A 22,907-nucleotide genomic window follows, 5' to 3' on the forward strand; every position below is an offset into this window, starting at 1 on the left:
AAATTATTTTAAGAGAACTCTAAATACTTCTACATAATCCTAGAGGCAGCTCCCATAACAAATATAGGGTTATATTTAGAAATATTATAATAAATATTTATAATTTAATCTCGAAGTATTAATTCTAATTAATATGAATTAATTAAATTATGTTATAGATTTTGAATTTTTTTAAGTAGAATTTCTAATTATTAAGGAAGTATCTTTTCAGAATTGTTTTATATAACTTATAAAAATATCGTATTATATCATTTAATAAGGTATTTCTATCGTTTTTCTTTAATTTCGAAATATACTTATATTAATATTAACATATTTTCAAAATTAAGATTTCTACTAATAATCTTATTAAAATAAAATGTTAAAATATTGTTCTTAAGTATTGTTGAAAAAGTATTATTGTATTAATTTAATCCAATACTAATATTTCTATAGAATTTATAAAATATTTAAAGCTTTTGATTAAGAAAATTATATTCTCCATTATTATATTTATAATCTTTATTAATATACATTTTTATTAGATCTGGAAGGATATTATGTATATATCCTATATATAATGTATATAATATATTTTTTTTTAGTATTATATAATCTAATATTATATAAGATTTGAAATAAGATTGATTTTGATTTTGTAGATATAATATAAATATTTAATTAAATAAATTTGAAATAAATGTTGATGTATATATTGATCTTTTCGATTTAATTATTTTATATACATTTAAATAATTTGATTTTAAATTCTCTGTTTTTTTTTAATCTCTTTTATATATTCATTTAATATTTTTTTTAAAATAAGTTTAATAAAAACTTTAATATAATTTAAATTATTTTTTGATTATCGAACTTTTACAACGGCATTCAACATACCGCGTCACATGACATAAATTACACGTGATAGAGCGTCAAGGAGCTTCAGCGCTCCTAAAGCACATTACGATCCTTAACGATTCAACATATCGGAGAGGTCCTAGGAACCAGGATAGAGAACAAAGGTCTATATAAGGGAATGGATTTCATTATAATATAGAGCTTCATGCTCAAGAACAATCATTAGTTTTATTATTATAGTTACAAGAATTATAATCAATTATAATCTTATTGAATTCCTACTTGAAATCTAAATTAAACTATCTCGAAAGAACTCTAGACACTTTCACATAATTCTAGAGGCAGCTCCCGTAACACGAACTTAGAAATTATAAATAAAAAGTTGAATTTATAGGAGTTTAAATACTTTGTAATATATAGTTTTAAAGGTAACTTTAGTTTAATTTTTATATTACTTTTGAAATTCGTTTTATAATTGTTATTCTTTATATTATCTAAATTATAAATTAATAATTTATATAGTAATATCAGTATTTATTTGGGATTTTGTGAGATTGGGATTGTTTGGATTCAATTGTTTTCTTCAAAATGTAAGGTTTACTTTGTATAAAAATGTTTTAGGGATTAGAAAAATTATATTGAATAATAATATTTAATATTGTATTGTATTGAATGTTTTTTGTATAGTATGTATGAGAGTGTAATGGATGTAAATAGAATTAATATAAATTAAATTATTTTAAAGAAATTATAATTATAATTAGGGATTTCTTTTTAATATATAATTAGAAAAGATAGTATAGAGAATATAGTATTCTAGTTTTTCTATATAAATTATATGTAAACTTAATCTAGTATGATTTTGTTTGTCTTTTTAAAAGATATCTTTTTTTATTAAATTTGACCTTGTCGTTTTGTGATTGAATTTAATCAATCATTGATTAGTATTGGATAAACTTAGTAAAGTGTGTATACATAATATGTATGGTTAAAAGGATTATTTATTTCTATCTACTCTCTTTATATAAAAAAGGAATTGTTATATCTATATATATATACTACTTTTATTTACATACTTCATGTGTATGTGGGGTAAAGCGTGATATGGAATGTTATGTTGTTGGTCACGTGTTCCGACAATAATGAACTACGTTATACGTTATACATTATACATTATACATTATACATTATACATTATACATTATACATTATATATTAACGTAGTTTATCAGTGGGTCGATTATATTAATGGATCAGTCATTTTCATCTTGAATTATTATTCTATATTCAATATGCGTTTTTTTTATAATTAATTATGAAAATTCATTTTAAAGAAGTATATATAATCTTAATTATTCAAACTATTAAATTAAATAAGAAATTATTAATTCGAAAGGTAGCTTAGTTTTATTGTATATTTTGAATTATATTGGGTAATAGAATTCAAGGTAAATCTAATATAGTTGAGAATTAATCAAAAAGTTATAATTTGATTAAATTAGAAAAGAAGGTATTTATTTAATATATTCTTAATATAGATTTGAAAGGTTCTTTATTTAAATTTAAGAATGTAGAAGATATAATGAATTATATTCTTGAATTAAAGAATATAAAATGTGTCGAGAAGCTCTAGGTATATTGATTTATAAAGTGTTGAATTGAATTAAAGATATATTTTAATTATATTTATGATTTTTAGAGAGCTTTTTATAAGGATCCTAAGCTTATTAAAGAATGGTTTTGATTAATTATAAATATACAAGCGAAATATAACATTTTGAATGAAGATTTCTATAATTTTGATGAAATAGATTTTATAATAAGAATTATATATATAATAATAATTATTATTAGTATTAAAAAATATAATAAAAGTAAATCTATACAGTTAGGTAATTAAGAATAAATTATAGTAATAATATATAGAAATAAAAAGGACAAAACTATTTCCCTATTTTTAATAATTCAGGGATAGATTTATCTCTCTAATTAGTATACCGAAATTAATCTTTCTATGGAATAGACTATTAAACCTATATCTAATGAGTGAATAAATAATAAGATAGATTTAAAATAATTAAAATACTTTGATAAGTATATTAAGAATTAAAGAAAGAGTAAATATCGAATATTAGTACTGAATAGGTATGAAAACTATAAATCAGTAGCTTTTCAAATATACTATAAAGAGAATAATATTATATGTTTATATTTACTATTATATTTAAGTTATTTAATTTAATTATTTAATATTAATTATTTTAATAATCTAAAAAATTTATATAATAATCAAATTAATGGATTTATTAAAGCATATATTAATTATATTTTGAAGGTTGAATTCTTTATAGCTTTTAAAGCTATATATAAGGAATCAATCATTTCTTAGAATATAAAATCAAGATTCTGAAGAATAGGTTTAATTCTATTCAATTTTAAAGCTGTACTTTCGAAATTAGATATTCGAATTCGTATACCTACCTCTCCCTCTTTCAATCTAAATCAATGAATCTCTTAAATCCTTTACAACCCAATTGAAGCTTTTTCTTAATCAATATTAATTAAATTTCGAATAACTTGTTATCAAACAAGATCCTTTATATTTATATTTGAAATTGTATTAATTCTAATTAAAAATATAGAAAAATTAGCTTATAAAAATATATTTTTAAATATAAAGAATTGTATACTTTGAATAGTAAATAAAGTATTAAATAAGTATTGATATATGAAAAAAACTTAATTATATTAAAAAGAAATGTTTATTAAATAAAAGGCTCTTAATATATTATTTTAATAAAAGGTTGATATTCAAATTTAATATAATAAGTATTAAAAAGAGGGGAATTTTAATGGGGAAATATCTTTTAATTGATATTATAATAAATATAGAAAGATAGGTTATAATGTAAGAATCTATCAAAATAATATAATAGATTTTAAATTATTAGATTTTTAATAGTTTTAATTAATTGATTTAATTATTATTGAATAATATAGCTTTGAAGTAACAATTCAAGGTAAAAGTGGCCAATCCACTGATATAGCCGACCCACTGATAAACTACGTTATACATTATACATTATACATAGTAATCTTAAATCTTACATCAATAATATACTACATAAGGAGATTTAGGGTTGAGTAAAGTAGAGTAAAGGAAAGTTAGGTAGGCTCGAGATAGAGGTAGAGGTAGAGGTAGAAGTAGGTATTTGGGGGGACTATTTGAGGGGATAGTGGGTAGGTGGGTAGGTGGTGGAAAGTTAACGGGATGGATAGAATATAAGTAGTATGGCATGGGAATAGTATGAGAATATTCTGAGCGTAGTGCAAAGTCAATACAATGAGATAGGGTATGGTATGGAGATGACAATGATGATGATAGATGTAATATTTGTGGGGTTTGCTTTGATATGCTATACTATACTATACTGTGATGGAGAAAAATATAGGGGTAGATATACCATGGAAATCACGCAGGAAGGAGGCAAGCAATCCAGCTACTACTCCATCCAATGAGATGAATCACCACAGAGCTAGCTACTTCTTACTCCCCAATCCCCAATCTCCACTCCTCGATCTCCATCGCACCCCTTAATCCCTCTCCCTCCCCCTCCCAGCCTCCTCAACCACCTCCCCCATCTTCCTAACCACCTTCTCCAGCTCTCCTCCCTGGAACCCCCCACCCCCACCATAATACCAATCATAAACCCCCTCCCCCCTCTTCAAATCCCTCTTCTCCTTCCACTCCTGCTCTATGCCCGTCGTCCACTCCCACCTAACCGAAATTTTAATCTTTTCCTTGTCCATCTCTCCAGTTTTATTCGGGGCTTCTGGGCCCAGGATTGGAATGGAAGAGACGTCGAAACAGATTTGTTTGACGCCTCCTTCATATGGTGAATCTCCTGAGAAGATTTTGCGGAGGATATTAGGTTGGGTTGTTGGCTTCCAAGGTTCTTCTTTATCTTCGCTTGGTTTGGATGAAGAGGAGAAGATGTGTGCGAGCCAACAGCTGACGGCCCAGAGAATGTAGTTTTTGACATAATCCCATTCTGGAACTGTGTTGGGTGGTGGACAGATTTGGAGGAGAGGAGAAGTTTCTGGGGTTATGCGTAGATAGTAGATTGGTCGAGAGTAGTTGAGGGTAGTGGTTACAGTACGGATTTGAAGGGACGAAGGTAATGGGGTAAGTGGAGTTGTGTGTGAAAAGGAGGATGGGATTGAGGAATGAGGTGGTGATGAAAGGGGAAAAGGGAATGTGATTGTGGTTAGGGATTCGAGTTGATTCGTTAAAGCTGTGAGAATTCGTTCGGGAGTTGAAAGATGTGATAAAGGTGAAGAAGTACCCGGGATGATGGTATACGTTGGTGGAGTTGAAAGGGAGGCGGAGGTAAGTGTTTTACAGAGCGGAGTAAGAAGTGAGTGAAGAGATGAAACGACCGTTTCGTGAGCGAGGCGAGTCACTAAAGAGCGTAGAATAGGAAATGGGTTGTTTGGACGTGGTTGGCTAGAAATTGGCGGTGGTGGACGAGTCCGAATACGATATTGTTGACGATGTGAGAGAGATAGAAGAAGGTGAAGAGTTAGATAGATGCCATTGGCAAGGTATGAATCTGGTCTGGGACCAAGAACTGGTCGGAAAGGATCGGTAGGTACTGTCTGAAGCTCGATCAAGATCCTTTTAGTGGGAGAAATTGGAAATCTGATGGTGTTTGTTTTGGAATCTGATTGGAGGCCATGGGATGCGAGAGTCCTGACTTCTCTAGTCATCTCTTGCCAAAGTTCAGAGGCAAAAATCGTGTTTCGTGCTTGAAGAATTAAATCTTGAATAGGTGCATCATGTGGTACTGCTTTAGGGAGTATAGTTTCGCCAGTTGTGACTCCATTAGTTTCGATCAAAACTCGTATGCTCTGAGGCTCTGGACTTGCAATCCCTTGGTCTAAATATATTGATCCATCGGGGTTTCTTCGAAGTGCACCAAGACTACGATTTCGAAATGTTGAAGAGGCTATAGTATGTTAGCATAGTTAAGGCATGAAAAGTTGAATGTACTGACCCTCTGAAAATCCAAATCTAACACCCAATGTATGTTTTTCTTGGGGCAATCGACATACTGCCCATCCACTTTCACTAACAGCAAGTACCTGTTCCCAGTATTTTGTTTCCGCATCGATTTCTTTTTCTAATCGGGTTGCAGATGCCAAAATCGAATCTACAGTCTTGCTAAGATTTGATGCTTTCCAACCTTTGGCTATCTTTTTATTTTCTTGATTTTGTTCTTTGGTGTACCGTGGGGCTACTGTTTTATCCGCACCCAAGGTACCCATTCCAGCCAATTCACGAAGTGAGGGTGATATTGATGTGCTAGCTTGCACGGGGGTATCTTTCGAAAGAAGGAGGGATATGAAGTCGAGAGATATCATAGCAGCATTATGTGCATGTCTGTAGACGAGTCAGTATTTGCGCATTGCCTTTCGCAAAAGATAGCATACTCAATTTGACCGAGAATCTCATCTCTTGCTGTGAGAAGTTCTTTCATTCGATCAGGTTCCTCTTCTGCTTCTCCATCCTCACTGGAACTCTCATTCTCCTCCTCGTCCCCTCCAGCTTCGGCTTCCGCAATTTCTTGTCGCAGGCTATCTTCTGAAATACTGCGAAACCCTCCTCGTTCGGCATTGATTCTTGCGATTAGGTGAGGTAACGGAATGGTACCTCCATTTGATGTGGTTGGTGCTGGGCGCAATGAAAGTGGATGGTTACTGGGGAGAGTTGACATTTTGAGGGGCCGGATAGGATTCGAGAGATAGATTGATTTGTGACAAGGAGATTGAGAGCACTATTGGGGACTCCGCGACGTCTTTCGGAAATTGGGAAGCTTCTAATAAGGCTTTGGTGGTCTATTGAAATGTTCTACGGTTATTGTTTTGAGGATCAAGCTTCAATCAAAATACTGCCCCGCTTAAAGAAAAGAAGGTTCACCGCTTTAATATTGTTAGAGATGTAAGATTACGAGTTCTTGAGTACAAACGAGACATATAATCTATCCATCTAATTTGTTTCTCTTCATCGCATATCATCTTATCCACCAAATTCGTATGTTTGATGTCAAACTGACATTCCATGATACTACTATACTCTGAATTGATCATCCTAACATCTACATTATATCGATAGCATACAAGTACTCCAGGCGTTCAGTAGTATCAACCTTCACTTCAGACCTCCCAACATCCCATTATCATTGTTGGAAAGTTTATAACTAACTAATATCAGTATTTACTCTCCTTGTGATGTCAGAAGTAGAGGATATAGTATAGCGTGCCCGAATTGAGTCCGACACTACGATGTACAGATGGCTCAGGTACCACCGACTCACCAATCACGAGTATGAATGAAGTATCCGCCTTGTAGAGTTTCCGCCAAAACATGACACAACAGGTTATGAACTCAGGGTAGATGAAGGCAATGGAATAGAAAGACATTGATTGAGTTGCAGTTTGCAGTTTGCAGTTTGCAGTTGTAGCCATACATCCTCACTCACAGCCGATGAGAATTGAGAACTGTTGCACTGTCTGGTTGAGGTGCGTATGTATGACAGAGGAATCCTCATTACATATGTGCATGTATATACTATAGGTACAGACATATTTATATACATACTGTGATACACACATAGTTAGAGAGAGACATAATCAGACATAATATCATGATATATGGAAAGGTTTATGGCCTCACCTACACATCAAGAGCCATTCCTTTCGCTCCCCTGACTCCTGCCTTTATTCTGACCGGAATCAATTTCCTCTCCAAATGTATCTCTTCATCATGATTGGAATTGTGGCCTTCTACCAAGACTGTGCGAATACCAAACGGAATTCTCCAATTTGATACCGATGCCGATGATACCAATCCGATAAGCAAAAAAAATAAAAATGAACAAGGTCTCAGCCCACTACAATACATGAAGGACCCATCTTATTTCAAACTGCTCTCTCAACTTTTCGTCATTCTTGAAAAGTAAGAGAATCTACTCGTACTAGTCAATACAATCTTGACGAAGTATACCTACCTACCTACCTACCTACCTACCTACCTTTCTCAAATCTTCATTCTTCCCTCTTCACTTTTTTCTCTCTTCTCTGTTCTCTGCTCTCATACTACCTTGGACCTTACTTATTTGTTATCCATTATACCCAAGAATCCCTCCCTCTCTTATCTCCCACCTTACCTCAGCCTTATACCCCTCCAACCTGATTACTTTCAACAAAACAACAACTCAAAATTCATCATGGCTCCTCAACCCCCACCACCCCTCGAGGGAAAGAAAAGACGTGTCGCTATCATGACCAGTGGAGGTGATTCTCCTGGTATGAATGGTGTTGTGCGAGCGTGCGTTCGAATGGCAATTTATAAAGGATGTGAACCATATTGTATCTATGAAGGATATGAAGGTTTAGTTCAAGGAGGAAGGTTGATCAAAAAGATGGGCTGGGAAGATGTCCGGGGATGGCAATCCGAAGGAGGTACTCTGATTGGTACTGCCAGATGTATGGCTTTCTATGAACGGCCCGGCAGATTACAAGCAGCAAAGAACATGGTGTTGAATGGAATTGATGCTCTCATCATTTGCGGCGGTGACGGTTCCTTGACTGGAGCTGATAAATTCAGAGCGGAATGGCCTGGATTGATCAAGGAATTGATTGAAAAGAAGGAATTGTCGGAACAACAAGTTGCACCATTCAAGCATCTCAACATCGTTGGATTGGTCGGTTCAATCGATAATGATATGTCTGGTACTGATGCTACCATTGGTTGCTTTTCAGCTCTTGGCAAGATTTGTGAGATGGTGGATTATATCGAACAGACCGCTTCGTCACATTCAAGAGCTTTCGTCATTGAAGTTATGGGTAGACATTGTGGTTGGTTAGCTTTAATGGCTGGTGTTGCTACTGGTGCGGATTTTGTTTTCATCCCAGAAAAGCCAAGAGCAGACAATTGGAAAGAAGAGATGCACAAGGTTATTCAAAAGGTATGGTTGTTATCTTTCTATAAGTTTTGATCCTACTAACAATCACACAGCATAGACAGTTGGGAAAGAGAAAGACAATTGTTATTGTTGCCGAAGGTGCTCATGATCAAGGAGGAAATAAGATTTCTCCAGAAATGATCAAGGATCTTCTTGCAGACAAGAACGGACTCGCTCTTGATACACGTATTTCAACATTGGGTCATGTCCAACGTGGTGGTTCTGCATGTGCTTACGATCGATACCTTTCTACTTTACAAGGTATCGAAGCAGTCAATGCTGTTCTTGATGCTACACCAGAAACGGTTACCCCTTTTATCGCCATTAACGAGAACAAAATTACAAGAAAGCCACTTGTTCAATCGGTTATTGATACTCAAGAAGTCGCAAAAGCTATTGAAGCAAAAGATTTCGAAAGAGCTATGTCACTCAGGGATACAGAATTTTCTGACTTTTACGATTCCTACATGACTACAACAGCTACTGATCTCAACAATGAAATGCGTCTTCCTGACAAGAAGGTACGTGATAATTGGAATTTTGTTTCTTCTAATACTAACATTTTGTAGCACATGAGAATTGCTATCGTGCACGTCGGAGCTCCAGCTGGTGGTGTTAATGCTGCTACACGTGCAGCTGTTGCTTATTGCTTAACTCGTGGACATACACCAATTGCTATTCACAATGGTTTCGCCGGATTTGCCCGTCATCACCAAGATAACCCCGGATCGGTTCGAGAATTTGATTGGTTGGAAGTTGATGGATGGGCTAGTAAGGGTGGTTCAGAAATTGGTATGAACCGTGAACTTCCATCAGAATCTGGAATGCCATTGATCGCATCACTTTTTGAGAAATTCAAGATTGATGGTCTTCTCATCATTGGAGGTTTTGAAGGTTTCCATGCCTTATCTGAACTTCGTCAAGCAAGAGAAACTTATTCTTCTCTTTGCATTCCTATGACTTTACTCCCAGCAACTATTTCCAACAACGTTCCAGGAACAGAATATTCGATTGGATCGGATACTTGTTTGAACGAACTTGTCCGTTATTGCGATACCATTAAACAATCTGCTTCAGCTTCCCGTCGTCGTGTTTTCGTTATCGAAACTCAAGGTGGTCGATCTGGTTATGTTGCTACCATGGCTGGTCTCGCTGTTGGTGCATCAGCTGTCTATACTCCTGAGGAAGGTGTTAGTATTGGGATGCTCGCAGCGGATATTGCACATCTTAAGGAAGTTTTCGAGAAAGACAGTGGCCAATCAAGAGCTGGACGTCTTATCCTCATCAACGAAAAGGCATCAAAGGTTTACCACGCCAAACTTATCGCTGATATGATCCGTGAAGAAGCTGCCGATCGTTTCGAATCCAGAGATAGTATTCCAGGTCACGTTCAACAAGGTGGTACTCCATCTCCTATGGATCGTACCCGAGCCGTTCGCTTAGCTATCAAGTGTATTGAACATCTCGAACAATATGAAGATCGAACCGATAAAAAGATTATCGAGGATAAACAAAGTTCAACGGTTATTGGTATCAAGGGTGCACAAGTTGTGTTCTCTAGTATGGTTGATGTCGAAGAGAACGAAACAGATTGGGCAAATAGAAGACCAAAGGCTGAATTTTGGTTGGATTTGAAGGGATTTGTGGATATTCTTGCTGGTAGACCAGATGTTCCTAGACCGGAGCGTAAATTAAAGGGTTGGAAGGCGAAGGATAGTAAGAGGGGTTTGATTTGAGAGGGTGGAGATTGATGATTGGATGAGGGAGTGATATTTTTACATGGGATGGATTGTTGGGTTTTCGTGGATGCCAGAGGATGAAACAAAAGAATGAAATGAGAAATGAGAGATGAGGAATGGAAATGAAAAGAAACCAAAGAAAAGAATGAATGGACGGAATTGATGGGATAGGATACAAGTTTTTCGATGGGGAAATGAATGATTGATTGAATGAATGAATGAACTGAGATGAAATGGAATGAGATGAGATGATGCATGCATGCAGGAAAGAAAGAAACAAAAGACGAAACATAAATAGCTTGGAGTAGTTAGTTTTCAATATTGATATCAATGAGATGAATTTGATGATTTGATGGTCTGATGGTTTGATTTCATATGGTGTTTTGATATCAGCATATCATTCTATTATTCCCAATTTCAGGTACTAGGTATCCTATGTATAAGTATCCAGTTAATTATACAACTTTTGATTGCATATCCGAGTATCCATCCATCCATCCATTAGTTCCCGAGCTCATTGTATCATATCTATGATCTATCATTCATTACAACTATCTTCTTGATTGATTGATTGATTGATTGCTTGTTTGTTCGATTCCCTCTCTTCCTTCTGCTTGAAAGGTTCTTGGTCGGTAATTACTTGCGGTTTTGGATTTATCTATCGATCGATCGATTAAGTTACTCTAATCTCTAATCTGTATCCACACTCCCTCCCTCTCCCCACTATACCTCATTCACAGCATCATCCCATTCGATGCGTCTCGTCCGTACTTGTGTTTCCCGTGCGCGAAAAGCATGACGTAAGCATGTTTCACAAGGGGGTAAGCGTGAGAGTGAGGGTGGTTTATATTTTTCATGAGATGGAGGGGAAGTGGAGGGGCGGTGTTTGATTTCTTCACTTTTGAGTAATGAGAGGGAGTTATTTCTAGTTTCGATTGTTTTTTCGTTGGAGGATGAGGATGAGGTTCGGGATTGGGAATTAGAAGTGGCGGTCGAGGGAGTTTTGGAATTAGATGCGGGAAGTAGATTTGCGGAGAGGTTCAGGACTTCCAATTTTGTAAAGTACGAGAGTTGGGTGATGATGGAATTGTACTTGTATTGATTGCGCTGGTTGTCGTACTTGTTGCTGGAATCGTGATCTTGATTATGTTTATGATAGTCATTTTGTTCATCATCTTCTTCTTCCTCCTCGCTTCCATCATGAATCTCAGCAGATGATGACGACAATGATGATTCAGAAACTCGCAGTCTCAAAACCTCAAGAATATCTCTCAAATGTTCGATGGAACGCAGAAAATGATTTATATTGAAAGAAAATTCCAATCCTTCTCTTTTTCCGATTTGAGGGTCCTAATGCCATTCCCATTGTAAAGATTTGAGGAATTTGAAGTAACTGAAAAATGGGACTAAGGAATCCCGTCGGAGAACGGTGTGAGAGAGGTGGAGATGAGTGATGTGGAAGGTAAAATTGGGAAGGGAGTAGGAGTAGAATGTTGAGAGTGTGAAGGGTGGTATTGAAGATGGGGTATTTGTGTGTTGAGCAGAAGGAGAAGAAGACAAAACAGAAAATGGAAAATGATAATCCGAAAGCATGTGGGTATCGACCTCTCGTATGGAGGGAATAGCTAAAAAGGGAAGAGCGCGCAGAATCTCAAATCCCATCCGGGGATAATGCATGGTATCATGTTTTGCCAAATGTAAAGAGCGTAGATGCGGGAATGAATATGCTTGTGGTTGGACTATGCAGGTGGGATCGCGAAGTCGTTGATTTTGTAACTTTGCCGCTCTGTTGAGCACGGTTTCGAGATAGGGATATCCGTAAGGACAACCGCTCGCGTGGTTGATTATATTGAGAGATAGGAGATTAGGGAGGAGACAGAGGATTAATCCCACGATGGCATCCCAGTTTCCTTGGAGGATAAAATTGTACCATTGTGAGGCGATGTGAGAGCCAAAGAATTGAGAGCGTGAGCCATCTTCTAGGGTGTAGTTGGATTTGAGACGGGATTTCAGGAGGACAAGGTCGGAAGGGGAGAAGTTGGAGAGGGAGGTGTCGGTTTTGTAGCCTAGGAGGGCGTTGCAAGTAAAGTTTTTGGTGTAGAGTGCATAGTGGGGATTATGGAGAATGGTGTGCAGAAAATGCGGAAGGGAAGTGCATGTGTCGCCGAGGTGGAGGAAATGGGAGTACAGGTATGGTGTGACATAGTGGTGAAATTGGCGAGAACATAGAGAAAGGGCGGAAAGAGTTTGCGGAGATGGTATTAGACAGAAGAGAGTGAGGAGAATGTCTGTGGGTAGGCGAGTGATTGGGAAATTTGATTTGATGGTTGGTTTAGAAAGGGGGGAAGAGCGCGGTGCAATCGGAAGATGGGTGGGTTGAATTGAGACAGTCATTTTTGATGGAACCTGAAGATATTAAATGGAAGTAAACAGTGAAAACTCAACTCCATATCGTGCAATATACAATAGAGAAAGTAAAAGCACATAAGACAGTATCGAAGACGACGCCTCTCATCTAAATACAAGCTCTCGAGATTCAAGCCCCCATTGTTAGACCCTAAATCATGACCGATTCAGGGCTCAAATATGGAGAGTACTACTCCATGTTTTAGAAATTGTAGATTATCAGAGAAACCGCAGCAATCACATCAATCACTGTTACGAAATAATGTAGAAAATGAGATGAAGATTCACTTGGTGATCTGTGTCAAGCTGGTAAAGGAGCACGGCCATAGTAAGCAATTTGATGTAACCGCGCGGTACGAGGATATTCGAGCGATCCTGATGATAAGATAGATGGGTAGAGGCGTAGTCGTGAAGATTTGTATCAAAACTCTTATGATATTGTTTTGGAGCCGACTAAGTTCGTTAGAATCTGAGGACCTGAGTTCAATGAAGAGGTGGTAGTAAATGCGGGAAGGTTCGTGGTGAAGGTCGAATGTAGAAGGAAATATCTACTGTAGCAATGGTTAATCACTTGTTAGTCATCACCGGATAAACTTCGCTAAGCAGGTAGGTTAAGGTTAATCCGTCGCTCAGAAATTATTGCCGTTGGTGCAATGACCGCCCCATTTGTCGTCACAACGAGATTCCTTCATCCTTCTGCAACAACTTTGTCACCACCTATATTAAGCCCATATCCATCGGGACTGATGGTTGGATACAATACAATCTCTAACTCATACTATTCGTAACTTAGGAATCTAGAAGTCCACCAGCTCAGGAGAATCGCCCTTGCTCCTTTAGTGGCACCGTTGGCTCAATGGCAAGTGCCATCTTGGTGATTTTCAACAACTCAACTTGAGGCTCCAACTATCCCCTGAGTAAGATCAATCTACTCTACGGCTTGGCATCTCCCAGCTTGTCAATATCTCTTTCTGGGGGTAATAACTTTAATCGTACCTGCATTGATCAACCGAAACCTGGCAAACAAGCCCTACGAGGCAGTGAAAGCGATGGCTGGCCACTTCAAACCATTCTATGCTTTCACATCGTATGTTTTTTGACTAATCTCCTCATTCTCTAAATTTGGATTATGATTGCACAAAAAAGTATTTTGTGAAACATTACCATTCATTGCCAAGAACATGGCTGTTGAGCTGAAAAAATGCACATGATCGGCTTACCTACAATCACACTTCGGTAAGGAGAAACAGAATTTTGGAGGCGTAGACGAGTCCCGAACTTATGCAGGTACGATATTGATATTCGACCTGTCACACAGGAATTCAGACACTCAATGTTATTATCGACTGTTCTATTGTTCAGTTTGTTCATAGAAAATCAGCCCTCTATCATGTTAGGATCTATTACCTCACAGCTTCGGAAGCCAAGAATATCATGCGGACAAGTCAGAAGAAAGTACTGTGATTTCCTTGCGTATATATTGTGTCTTTTCCAGTCTTTCTGTTCCCCTTTCTCATCTTTTTACTATCGTCACTCATTTCTCCTTCAGTCATTCTTTAACAAGCACACTCGTTTTAAACGTTGTCGCATATAAGTTCTCTTAATATATTTCAATTAATTTACCCCTTACCATAATGAAGTTTTCCTCCGGGGGCTTATTGGCCAGTTTGACAGCTTCTGTTCTTGCAGAAGATCTACTTTTTGTGGATACATTTGAGTTTAAAGAGTTTGCGGAGGCAACATCTGTCCTTGGATACACCACAAAGGTGGTTAGTGAAGCACAATGGAAGACAATGACCACATCCGAGTTCGCTGCTTTCAAAGCCATTGTCATTGCCGATCCAGATTGTTCAACATCACCTAGTGATATTCAATTCTTGACTGATACCAAGAATACCTGGGGACCAGCAGTTCAAGGGAACATAGTTGTTATCGGTAAGAACATTCAAGAAAATTCAAAATTTAAGACGACTTTACTAACTCGGATATCAGGCACGGATCCTACCTTTCACTTCTCAGCCCAGCCTGGTGCCAAAGTTCTGATTGATAACTCTATCAAATTCGCAGCATCTGCAAAGAGTCTTGCTGGCTCCCAACAGACTGGTCTCTACTACGCGTTGTCTTGTTATTATAACAACGTGGATTCTGCGAAAGTGGAATCACTCTCATACTTCGGAGACTTCACCGTTCGAGGAAATCTTGATTGTTACAACAAAGCTCATATTGTTGCATCTTCACCTGCTCTCGGAACTCTTAATGACGCTGCACTATCTAGCTGGTCTTGCAGTGTTCATGAAGCGTTCTCCAGCTATCCATCTGTTGGAATCAATGGATTCCAAGCTCTTGGTATTGCTCAAGATGTTATTGGCGTCGGATCGCAAACTTTTGGTGATAAAACAATTGGACTACCATATATTATCAGTCGTGGAGCAACTCCAGCTGGATGTGGTGATGGAAAATGGGAAGCATCCCTGAACGAAGAGTGTGATGACGGAAACACTGTTGCTGGTGATGGGTGCTCTGCAAGTTGCAAATGTGAATCTGGTCGCCCAACTGGTGATGGAAATTGTCTTCCAGCTTTGACACTAAACATAACAACTCCTGTTCATACTCCATCGCATTCTGCCACTCTTCCACCCCATATAACATCAGGATCTAGTGGAGTCCCTGTACCATATGGCAACAAGACTATCATTTCAACGATCGATCATAACAGGACTGTCACTGCTACTATCCACGATACTGTTACAGGTCATGATACCAAGACTATTCATGATATTTCAACTGTTACTACGTAAGTAATTACTTGGCAATAGATAGCTCTGTACTAATTCATCTCTAGAACTTTCATTCCTCCTCCATATGTTACTCCCGCATGCCCAACTGGAGACAAGATAGTTGGTGTTCAAATTGTTGTTTATGTATCAATCATTGAATCATGTCATACCATTGGAGACAAGACTGGTTCGTAAATCTATTTTCTTTCACTGAGATCATCACTAACATATCAAATAGTTACTTCATATATCACAAGTGATTGCTCCACTGAACAGAAGCCAATTTGGAGCACATCAACTGTTGGATATCCTTGCTACGCATGTGCCTTATCTAGTGCTGGTGTCCCTTGCCCGACTGGAGGCTTTATCACAGCCACTACGACCTCATGCCACGAGACTGCAGTCCCAACTTCATACACTTGGACTCCAGTCCCACCCACCATTCTCCCATGCAAGACTTGTCTTCCATACACTATGCCAACATGTCCAGTATATAGCACACTCCCACCATCATCTATCTACGTTGTCCCAGTCCCAACTTTGGGAACTCACTCCGAAGCAAGTAGCCGTGTTCCCGAGACTTCTATCTATGTACCTGCTCTATCTCCAGTTACACACACCACTTCTATCTACGGAGTCGGTGTCACAACTTATATCACTTACCCTGCCGGTCCAACCAACTGCAATTGTCTCAGAAGTCAAAGGGATCGCTGCTACAATCATCACTTATGCCGCTCCGACACCAGCTCCAACATACGCCGCAACTATAGTACCTGTCTGCCCTCCTGGCGGATGTAAACCAGCGACTTCTACGGTTGTTCAAGTGGGTCCTGTTGGAACGACTTCTCTCTTGGGTTCCCCCACTTATATACCATTCACTGGGGCAGCTACCCGTATTGTCAATGCTAATGTGGCCACGATGGTTGGTGTCGTAGGCGGCATTTTCGGATTGATGATTATTTTGTAGATTGGGAATTTGAAGGATATGAATTGGGATTTAGGATGCTTATTGTTTTGAATGGACTGGGTATGGCATGAACAGAAGCAACATTACCTTGTGAAAGGGATCTTTAGGGAGAAACGTATTTATTCATTTCGTATCGACTTGCAAAGGCTTCCCGCTTTCTGTTTCCCAAGGAAAAAAAAGGAAGAAATGGTGCCATTGCAATTGATCTTTTTTTTCTGTGAACGATTTTTGACTTTGGTGTATGAAATGGATAGGTAATAGATATACATCATTCATTATTTAACAGTGGAGTGTTAGGACATGGAGGTTAACATATTTCAATGTTTTTAATCATTCTATTCGTCTTTGTTGATTTATTGCTTGCTTTGTTTTGGATGATTGCATCTTATCCTCTATGTGTCCAGAGTCGAGTTTTTGAAGATCTGGAATGTCGTGATAGTTAATCTGATTATACGGGTCGAGGTTTTCGAGATTTCTTATGATTCCATATATGCTTTCTTTCCTTATAGAAGTATGACCTTACCTTGAATCTTTGAAATCAACAGTGTATGAAGACACTGAACATCTAAATCCTAATTAGTTCTTAATATTTGATCACACTTTTTCTTTTCCGTTGTCCGTCCTAAGCGGGGTGGGTGGGGTTGTAGCGGAGTGGCACTATTGGGCGAACAAACCTCGGTAAAGTCTCGAAGAATAATTTGTTACAAGTTTACGTCCATCCATCACAATTTGATATCCTAACACTGTATATAAATTTGCCCTCGATGCCAATTTAGTATCCCTTTGTTTTCATCAAATGGTGTAGACGCTGTTTGAAAATCTGGAACCCAATTGAGTTCAATTGAAACTTTCAGAACACGACTTCATCATTGAGCAAAAACTCACGTCATGGAATCGAATTCTCTGTTCACATTCTTCCCCGGAAAACATCTCTGGATCTGCAGTGCCATAGCTCTAAATCTGATTCGTATCCCCTTCTGGCTTATCTACTATGCTCCCTCTATTACTCGACCCTCGCCAAAATGGACTTACACCAAAGCTCTCCGTATCCGTATCGTAAAAGCCTTCGTCAAATCCGTCTCAATCACCAAATCAGCTACTATCATTAATCTCCTTCCGGGTGCCGAGGGATCACGATTCTTAACCATTCAGCCCGCTTCATCATCCCGCTATCAAGGGGTTACCCTCACGAATTCCGAGATCAAACCAGAAATTATTGGTGGCACGTGGTATCCACATCAACCATCTTCTGGCGAAGACGCCGGAGATGTAGTTCTTCATTTTCATGGAGGAGCATACGTAGTTGGAGATGGACGAACACAAGATGCTGGATTTTGCGCAGAGACTTTGATTGCCAATAGCTCTGCTTCCTATGTATTTTGTCCTCAATACAGACTTGCTTCAAGTCCAGGTGGGAGATTTCCAGCAGCGTTGCAGGATGCAATCACGAGTTTCTCTTACTTAACCGAGACAATGGGAATTAAGGCGGAGAATATCGTTGTCTCGGGGGATAGCGCAGGAGGAAATCTGGCAATGGCTTTATTGAGATATCTACATGATAATCCAAACGCGGGTCTTCCAAATCCAGGATGCGCTTGGTTATGGTCTCCCTGGGTTGATCCAGTTTCTACGATTGTCGAAGGAATCTTCCATGCATCTCCATACTCTCGTACCGATTATCTTGATGAGGGTTTTGGAATCTGGGGTGCAAAGAGATTAACACCACTTGAAGGAACAGGAGTAGAATTATCTCATCCGAATATCTCGTTTGTGGGGAATCCGTTCAAATCTTCCACCCCATTGTTTTTCAGTACAGGGGAGTGTGAAGTACTTTTCGATGATGTGGTGAGGGTTCATAATCAGTTCACAGAAGCGGGGAATAAGACGGAATTGCAAATTGAAGAGGGGGCGGTGCATGATATTATTTTGATTGGAAATCTTTTGGGCTTCAAAGAAGAGGCGAGGTTGGCGGCTAGGAGAGCAGGAGAGTTTTGGGAGAGAAATAGATAGACGGGGTAGATTGATGGATTGTAGATTGGTGGGTGAGTAGAAACAGGCTTTGGTGTTTGTATGATATACCTGGATAAAGATATAGATGTATATTTAGGATAGATTCAACGTATTTAGAACACTTGCCTGCAGGGTGTCTTCTGCTTGATCCATGGGAGAATTATTCACAACAAGATTGTTACTCAAGATTGATAAGGCACAAAAGTTTAGGGCTTCACCCCGTTGATTTGAGGTAAAAGGGGGCCCATCGAAAGAATGATTGTATGTCATGTGATTAGTGATTCAGAGACAATGAACTGTTTCGACTGGTCTACGTATGATTGGATAGCGTTTTCGTGGATAGAATGAAGTCAAATTCGAGGCGTGAAATATGTATAGTATATCATCGGTGAAGGATATAGGTAATAGATGCTGAAGTCGCGAATGGTAAAGGTGTTTGGTAAGCATGTTACTCATATATACGCACATAATTCTCCCACCCTCGTAATTTCCAGCAGATATTTGCACCCTATTTCGGCGAGGTTCATGAGGTTTGATTGTGAAATTCATCTGGAAAATATACTATTATCAATAGTGTCATTCAATGACATCTATCTACATGACAAATATCCCAAGACCTTCACACTACTGACATGATGCCACGAAGTCACAGGAAGTCTAAGAAGGTCTTGTACAATCTAAAAGTAATCATGTAGAGAAACTTTGATGATTAAAGTATGAATTGAGTTTGTTGTCCGAAATAAGAATATTAGTACGGGCATATATGTCTCGTTGGAGAGATTTCAAGCGATGCTAAATACCTAGCTTCAGACCAAAATAGCTTGAATATGATAGCCCTGGGTATATAAACTCGGATTCCGCACGAGGTGCAGTGGGATATTTGTTCGAGATTGATTATCTGGTCAAAAATCGCATTCACATACATTATAGTTTGAAATATATATTCAAATAAACCCATTTCAACCTCTGGATAGTTCATCTTAGTCCATTAAGATTTCCTCTGTTCTGATTCTTGAAATCGACGTTCTCTTTCAATATCTAAGACATCAAAAGATGTTTTCTAGATTGATAACATACATACGTTCTATAACACGAGGATATAGAACACTGAATAGAGATGATTCAAATGATGTTGAAAAGTCTACCGAAGAGACACCTTTGATTGTCAAGGTACCTGCATCACCAAACCCTTCCGGGGATCATTCGAATGATAAGAGTAAAGAAATTGGGAACACATCCAGCCGTTGAGATTTCGGAACATTTTGATACAGAGCGACGCAGTCTTTGTCGATTCAGCAATCGGGAAGCCGATTGACGAATCATTCAATACAATCGATTGTACTTCGCAAACATCCAGTAACGCCTCAGAACTCCTTCCCTCTGAACAGTATCCCAAAGTTTCAACTGGTGTCTTCGAATTAATATCCAAAACAGCTCAAAGAGGAGCAAATAATGTATGCAAAATAGAGAACGAACAAAGTGATCGACTTCGATTTAATTCGGAAATATGTATTTCAACTCCACCTTCGAATGACTTCTTCGGATCATATAAAGAAATTCAATCCTTAGTAAATACTTTTGAAATAGAGGATGAAAAAACACCATCGAGTTCAGCGTTCTCCGAAATCTTTTTTGGGACCAAACCCATCAAGCTTCTTTGTAATAATATTTAAAACAGTTAAATTAGTATTAGATACTTTTACTAAGAAAATCGAGGATGAGAAAAAACAGTCGAATACCTTCTTTAGATTACCTGAAGTAATTCAATCCATAATAGATATTCTTGAAATAAAGAATAAAGAATAAAGAATACAATCAAGCTTAATATTCTTCAGAATATTTTTTGAGACCAAACCTATCAAGCTTTTTCGAAACAATATTCAAAACAGCTAGATCAACAATAGACACTCTTGTTAAGAAAATCAAGGATGAGAAAAAACAACCGAATCATCTATTAGATCACCAAAATGAGCCCCAAAACTAGCACTAGCGTTTCTCCTGAACCACAAAGTCTGATTGCTTGAAAATGATCAAATATTCCTGAATTTTAATACTACAATTGGTCAATGAGGTTTCTGTTAAGCGATAGAGTCCATTTTGGTGTCTTAGGGGATAGGCCGCTGCCCGGGAGATGTGACCTCGAAAGTTTCACACGAGGTGTTGGAATGTTGGTTTGAGGATGAGAGAATCGAAAAAAACAGGGGCGTTACATAGACATTCGACAACGGAGGGAAGACAGAGCCAATCATGGTGCTTGATGATATATTGGAAGAGAAGGATTGTGTTAAGCAAAAAGAGAAAGATAGAGATTATGAAAGTGGTTAGGGAGGGGGCATACGTCCAGAGGTAGTAAACTTCTTTCTGCATTTCTGAGACGGCCCTATTGGTAGTTTTTGTCATATAGTATTCTTGGGGTTGGGCAGAGAAAAGATTGCGCGTGGTAGAGAGAAAGCATTATAGGTTTTGATAAAAATTAAACATTAGAGGAATTGAAGACAAAGAAGAAAGCGGTAGTATTTTTGAGATCAAGGTTGTAGGTAAAATATGAAATATTCAAACGGTATGCGAGAAGGAGAATGAGAAGATATGACACTGTTTGGAAACGTAGTGGACGATGACGATATACGCTATAGAAGCGTACTTCCATAATCCTTGTTGAAGTTTCTAAGCAATTTACGGCGGCTCACAAAATCTGCAAGAAAAGCAAAGTCATACAGCCTCTCGAGAGGTCAAATCAGTGTCGATGTTAACCCAGAAACATTATCGACCAAGGAGAATGAGACACGTGTAGTCCCATGTAGAGAATCAGTGTATTGTCAGCCCTCTGCACAAATAGTCGATGCCATCCCGCGTCTATTGGCGTTTAAAACGGACGTCAACGGATAGAAATTTTTGGGTTTATACGCATTTGTTTTGGCTGTGTAACTGAAATAATCGAAGGTCATGTTGGACTTTATCACCACTGCGCTAGCGATAAAATTGGACCGCCGAGTATTGTAGTTCGTCTACTATTGAATCGTACCGATCCCGAATAGGATTCTCATAGGCAGTTACGAGAATTCGGAATCGAGCTTGCATTGCGTGGCCAATCCTGTAATTCCATTGTCACCATTAATAGACCGAACAATAGAGTATCCTTTGCATACAGAATTGAAACCAAACTTTTGGCACGTATTGTGCGGCTGTGGACGGCGTAAAATGACCACGAAAGCAAGATGGCTATGCAAGTCTGGACAGAATAAGCCTTTTCAAAAACGAGCGTGTCTAACAGAGCACACAACCGACATAGGTGATTCAGAAATAGTGAAAGTTCACAAAAGCCCAAAGATCCGTGATGATTTCAATGTAGACCGGATATATATCTTGTGATTTGCGAATTCAATCCGAAATTCGAATTCCACATATGGATTGAGCTCTGACTCGTATCTTACTTCAAACATGAGTAAGATGATTTTTCTTGATATAATCAAGAGCTTTTCCAATCGAACATGTCTGACCTACTACCTAAGGCGTCGTCATGTATGTTTTAACGATGTCTTCATTATTTGGCCATGCCTTTATATCGCTCATATTATCATCCAAGATGGTGAAGTATCTTTGTGAAGTCCACACAACTCGAAGCAGTTGAGCTGCAATTTGCATAAGTATTTGAGTTCGAGTTCGAGTCTATGCGATCTCGGGTTCTTTTTCTTTTCCCCCTTCACGAATTTCATCCTATAATTTGCCATCATGTTCACCCGGAAGTCTCTTGACTCTCTTTTGTTCCCAATCGTCCAAATCTTTCGCCGCGAGTCTCTGTCATAGCGATGAATGTCAAAATATTGCTCTCAAGCACAAGTATCTGATGGCACACTCACGTAGTATTCTTCTTTCATATCCACTCGCCTTCCAGTCTTACCAATTCCTAGCTCCTCTTCTTTGCTTACTCTTCGCACACGTTTATCATGTTTCTCGTATCGGATAGCTGTGGCAGGAGTAAGGAAGAAAGATCCAGCTACCATAGTTACAATGAATGGTAAACCGAAGAGCGCAAATGGATGTCTGGCTAGAGCGCTACGATATCTTGCGGCAAGGGTATTTGACTCTGCCGCTCCGCGAAACTTCTTGCTTCCAAAGACTGCCATTTTGTGATTCCACTGAAAGG

The 22,907-nt window shown here is 38.0% G+C and overlaps 6 protein-coding genes across 6 annotated transcripts; 3 read left to right on the top strand and 3 right to left on the bottom strand.

Annotated features, from left to right (window-relative positions):
- Positions 1 to 4,431: 4,431 nt before the first annotated feature.
- On the bottom strand, positions 4,432 to 6,809 carry EAF01_003072 (uncharacterized protein; the record flags this gene model as incomplete). The annotated part of the gene is made up of 3 exons (XM_038911326.1): positions 6,331 to 6,809; positions 5,895 to 6,280; positions 4,432 to 5,846 (listed from the first exon to the last, which is right to left on the bottom strand). The coding sequence occupies exons 1-3, from the start codon at positions 6,612 to 6,614 to the stop codon at positions 4,432 to 4,434; spliced, it is 2,085 nt and encodes a 694-aa protein (XP_038772561.1). The 5' UTR covers positions 6,615 to 6,809.
- Positions 6,810 to 8,126: 1,317 nt separating this feature from the next.
- On the top strand, positions 8,127 to 10,600 carry EAF01_003073 (uncharacterized protein; the record flags this gene model as incomplete). Its single annotated transcript, XM_038911327.1, has 3 exons — positions 8,127 to 8,867; positions 8,918 to 9,385; positions 9,434 to 10,600. The coding sequence occupies 3 exons, from the start codon at positions 8,127 to 8,129 to the stop codon at positions 10,598 to 10,600; spliced, it is 2,376 nt and encodes a 791-aa protein (XP_038772562.1).
- Positions 10,601 to 11,326: 726 nt separating this feature from the next.
- EAF01_003074 (uncharacterized protein) lies at positions 11,327 to 12,997 on the bottom strand (the record flags this gene model as incomplete). The annotated part of the gene is made up of 2 exons (XM_038911328.1): positions 11,327 to 11,953; positions 12,209 to 12,997. The coding sequence occupies 2 exons, from the start codon at positions 12,995 to 12,997 to the stop codon at positions 11,327 to 11,329; spliced, it is 1,416 nt and encodes a 471-aa protein (XP_038772563.1).
- A 1,646-nt stretch (positions 12,998 to 14,643) lies between these two features.
- On the top strand, positions 14,644 to 16,753 carry EAF01_003075 (uncharacterized protein; the record flags this gene model as incomplete). Its single annotated transcript, XM_038911329.1, has 4 exons — positions 14,644 to 14,944; positions 15,002 to 15,803; positions 15,852 to 15,973; positions 16,025 to 16,753. The coding sequence occupies 4 exons, from the start codon at positions 14,644 to 14,646 to the stop codon at positions 16,582 to 16,584; spliced, it is 1,785 nt and encodes a 594-aa protein (XP_038772564.1). The 3' UTR covers positions 16,585 to 16,753.
- An 888-nt stretch (positions 16,754 to 17,641) lies between these two features.
- Positions 17,642 to 18,763, top strand: EAF01_003076 (uncharacterized protein; the record flags this gene model as incomplete). Its single annotated transcript, XM_038911330.1, has 1 exon — positions 17,642 to 18,763. The coding sequence occupies one exon, from the start codon at positions 17,642 to 17,644 to the stop codon at positions 18,761 to 18,763; it is 1,122 nt and encodes a 373-aa protein (XP_038772565.1).
- Positions 18,764 to 22,477: 3,714 nt separating this feature from the next.
- EAF01_003077 (uncharacterized protein) lies at positions 22,478 to 22,887 on the bottom strand (the record flags this gene model as incomplete). Its single annotated transcript, XM_038911331.1, has 2 exons — positions 22,478 to 22,558; positions 22,621 to 22,887. 2 exons carry the CDS (start codon positions 22,885 to 22,887, stop codon positions 22,478 to 22,480), a joined length of 348 nt encoding a protein of 115 aa, XP_038772566.1.
- Between the last annotated feature and the right edge of the window lie 20 nt (positions 22,888 to 22,907).

Source organism: Botrytis porri (assembly GCF_014898465.1).
Source record: "Botrytis porri strain MUCL 3234 chromosome Unknown BPOR_004, whole genome shotgun sequence".
NCBI classification, from domain to species: domain Eukaryota; kingdom Fungi; phylum Ascomycota; class Leotiomycetes; order Helotiales; family Sclerotiniaceae; genus Botrytis; species Botrytis porri.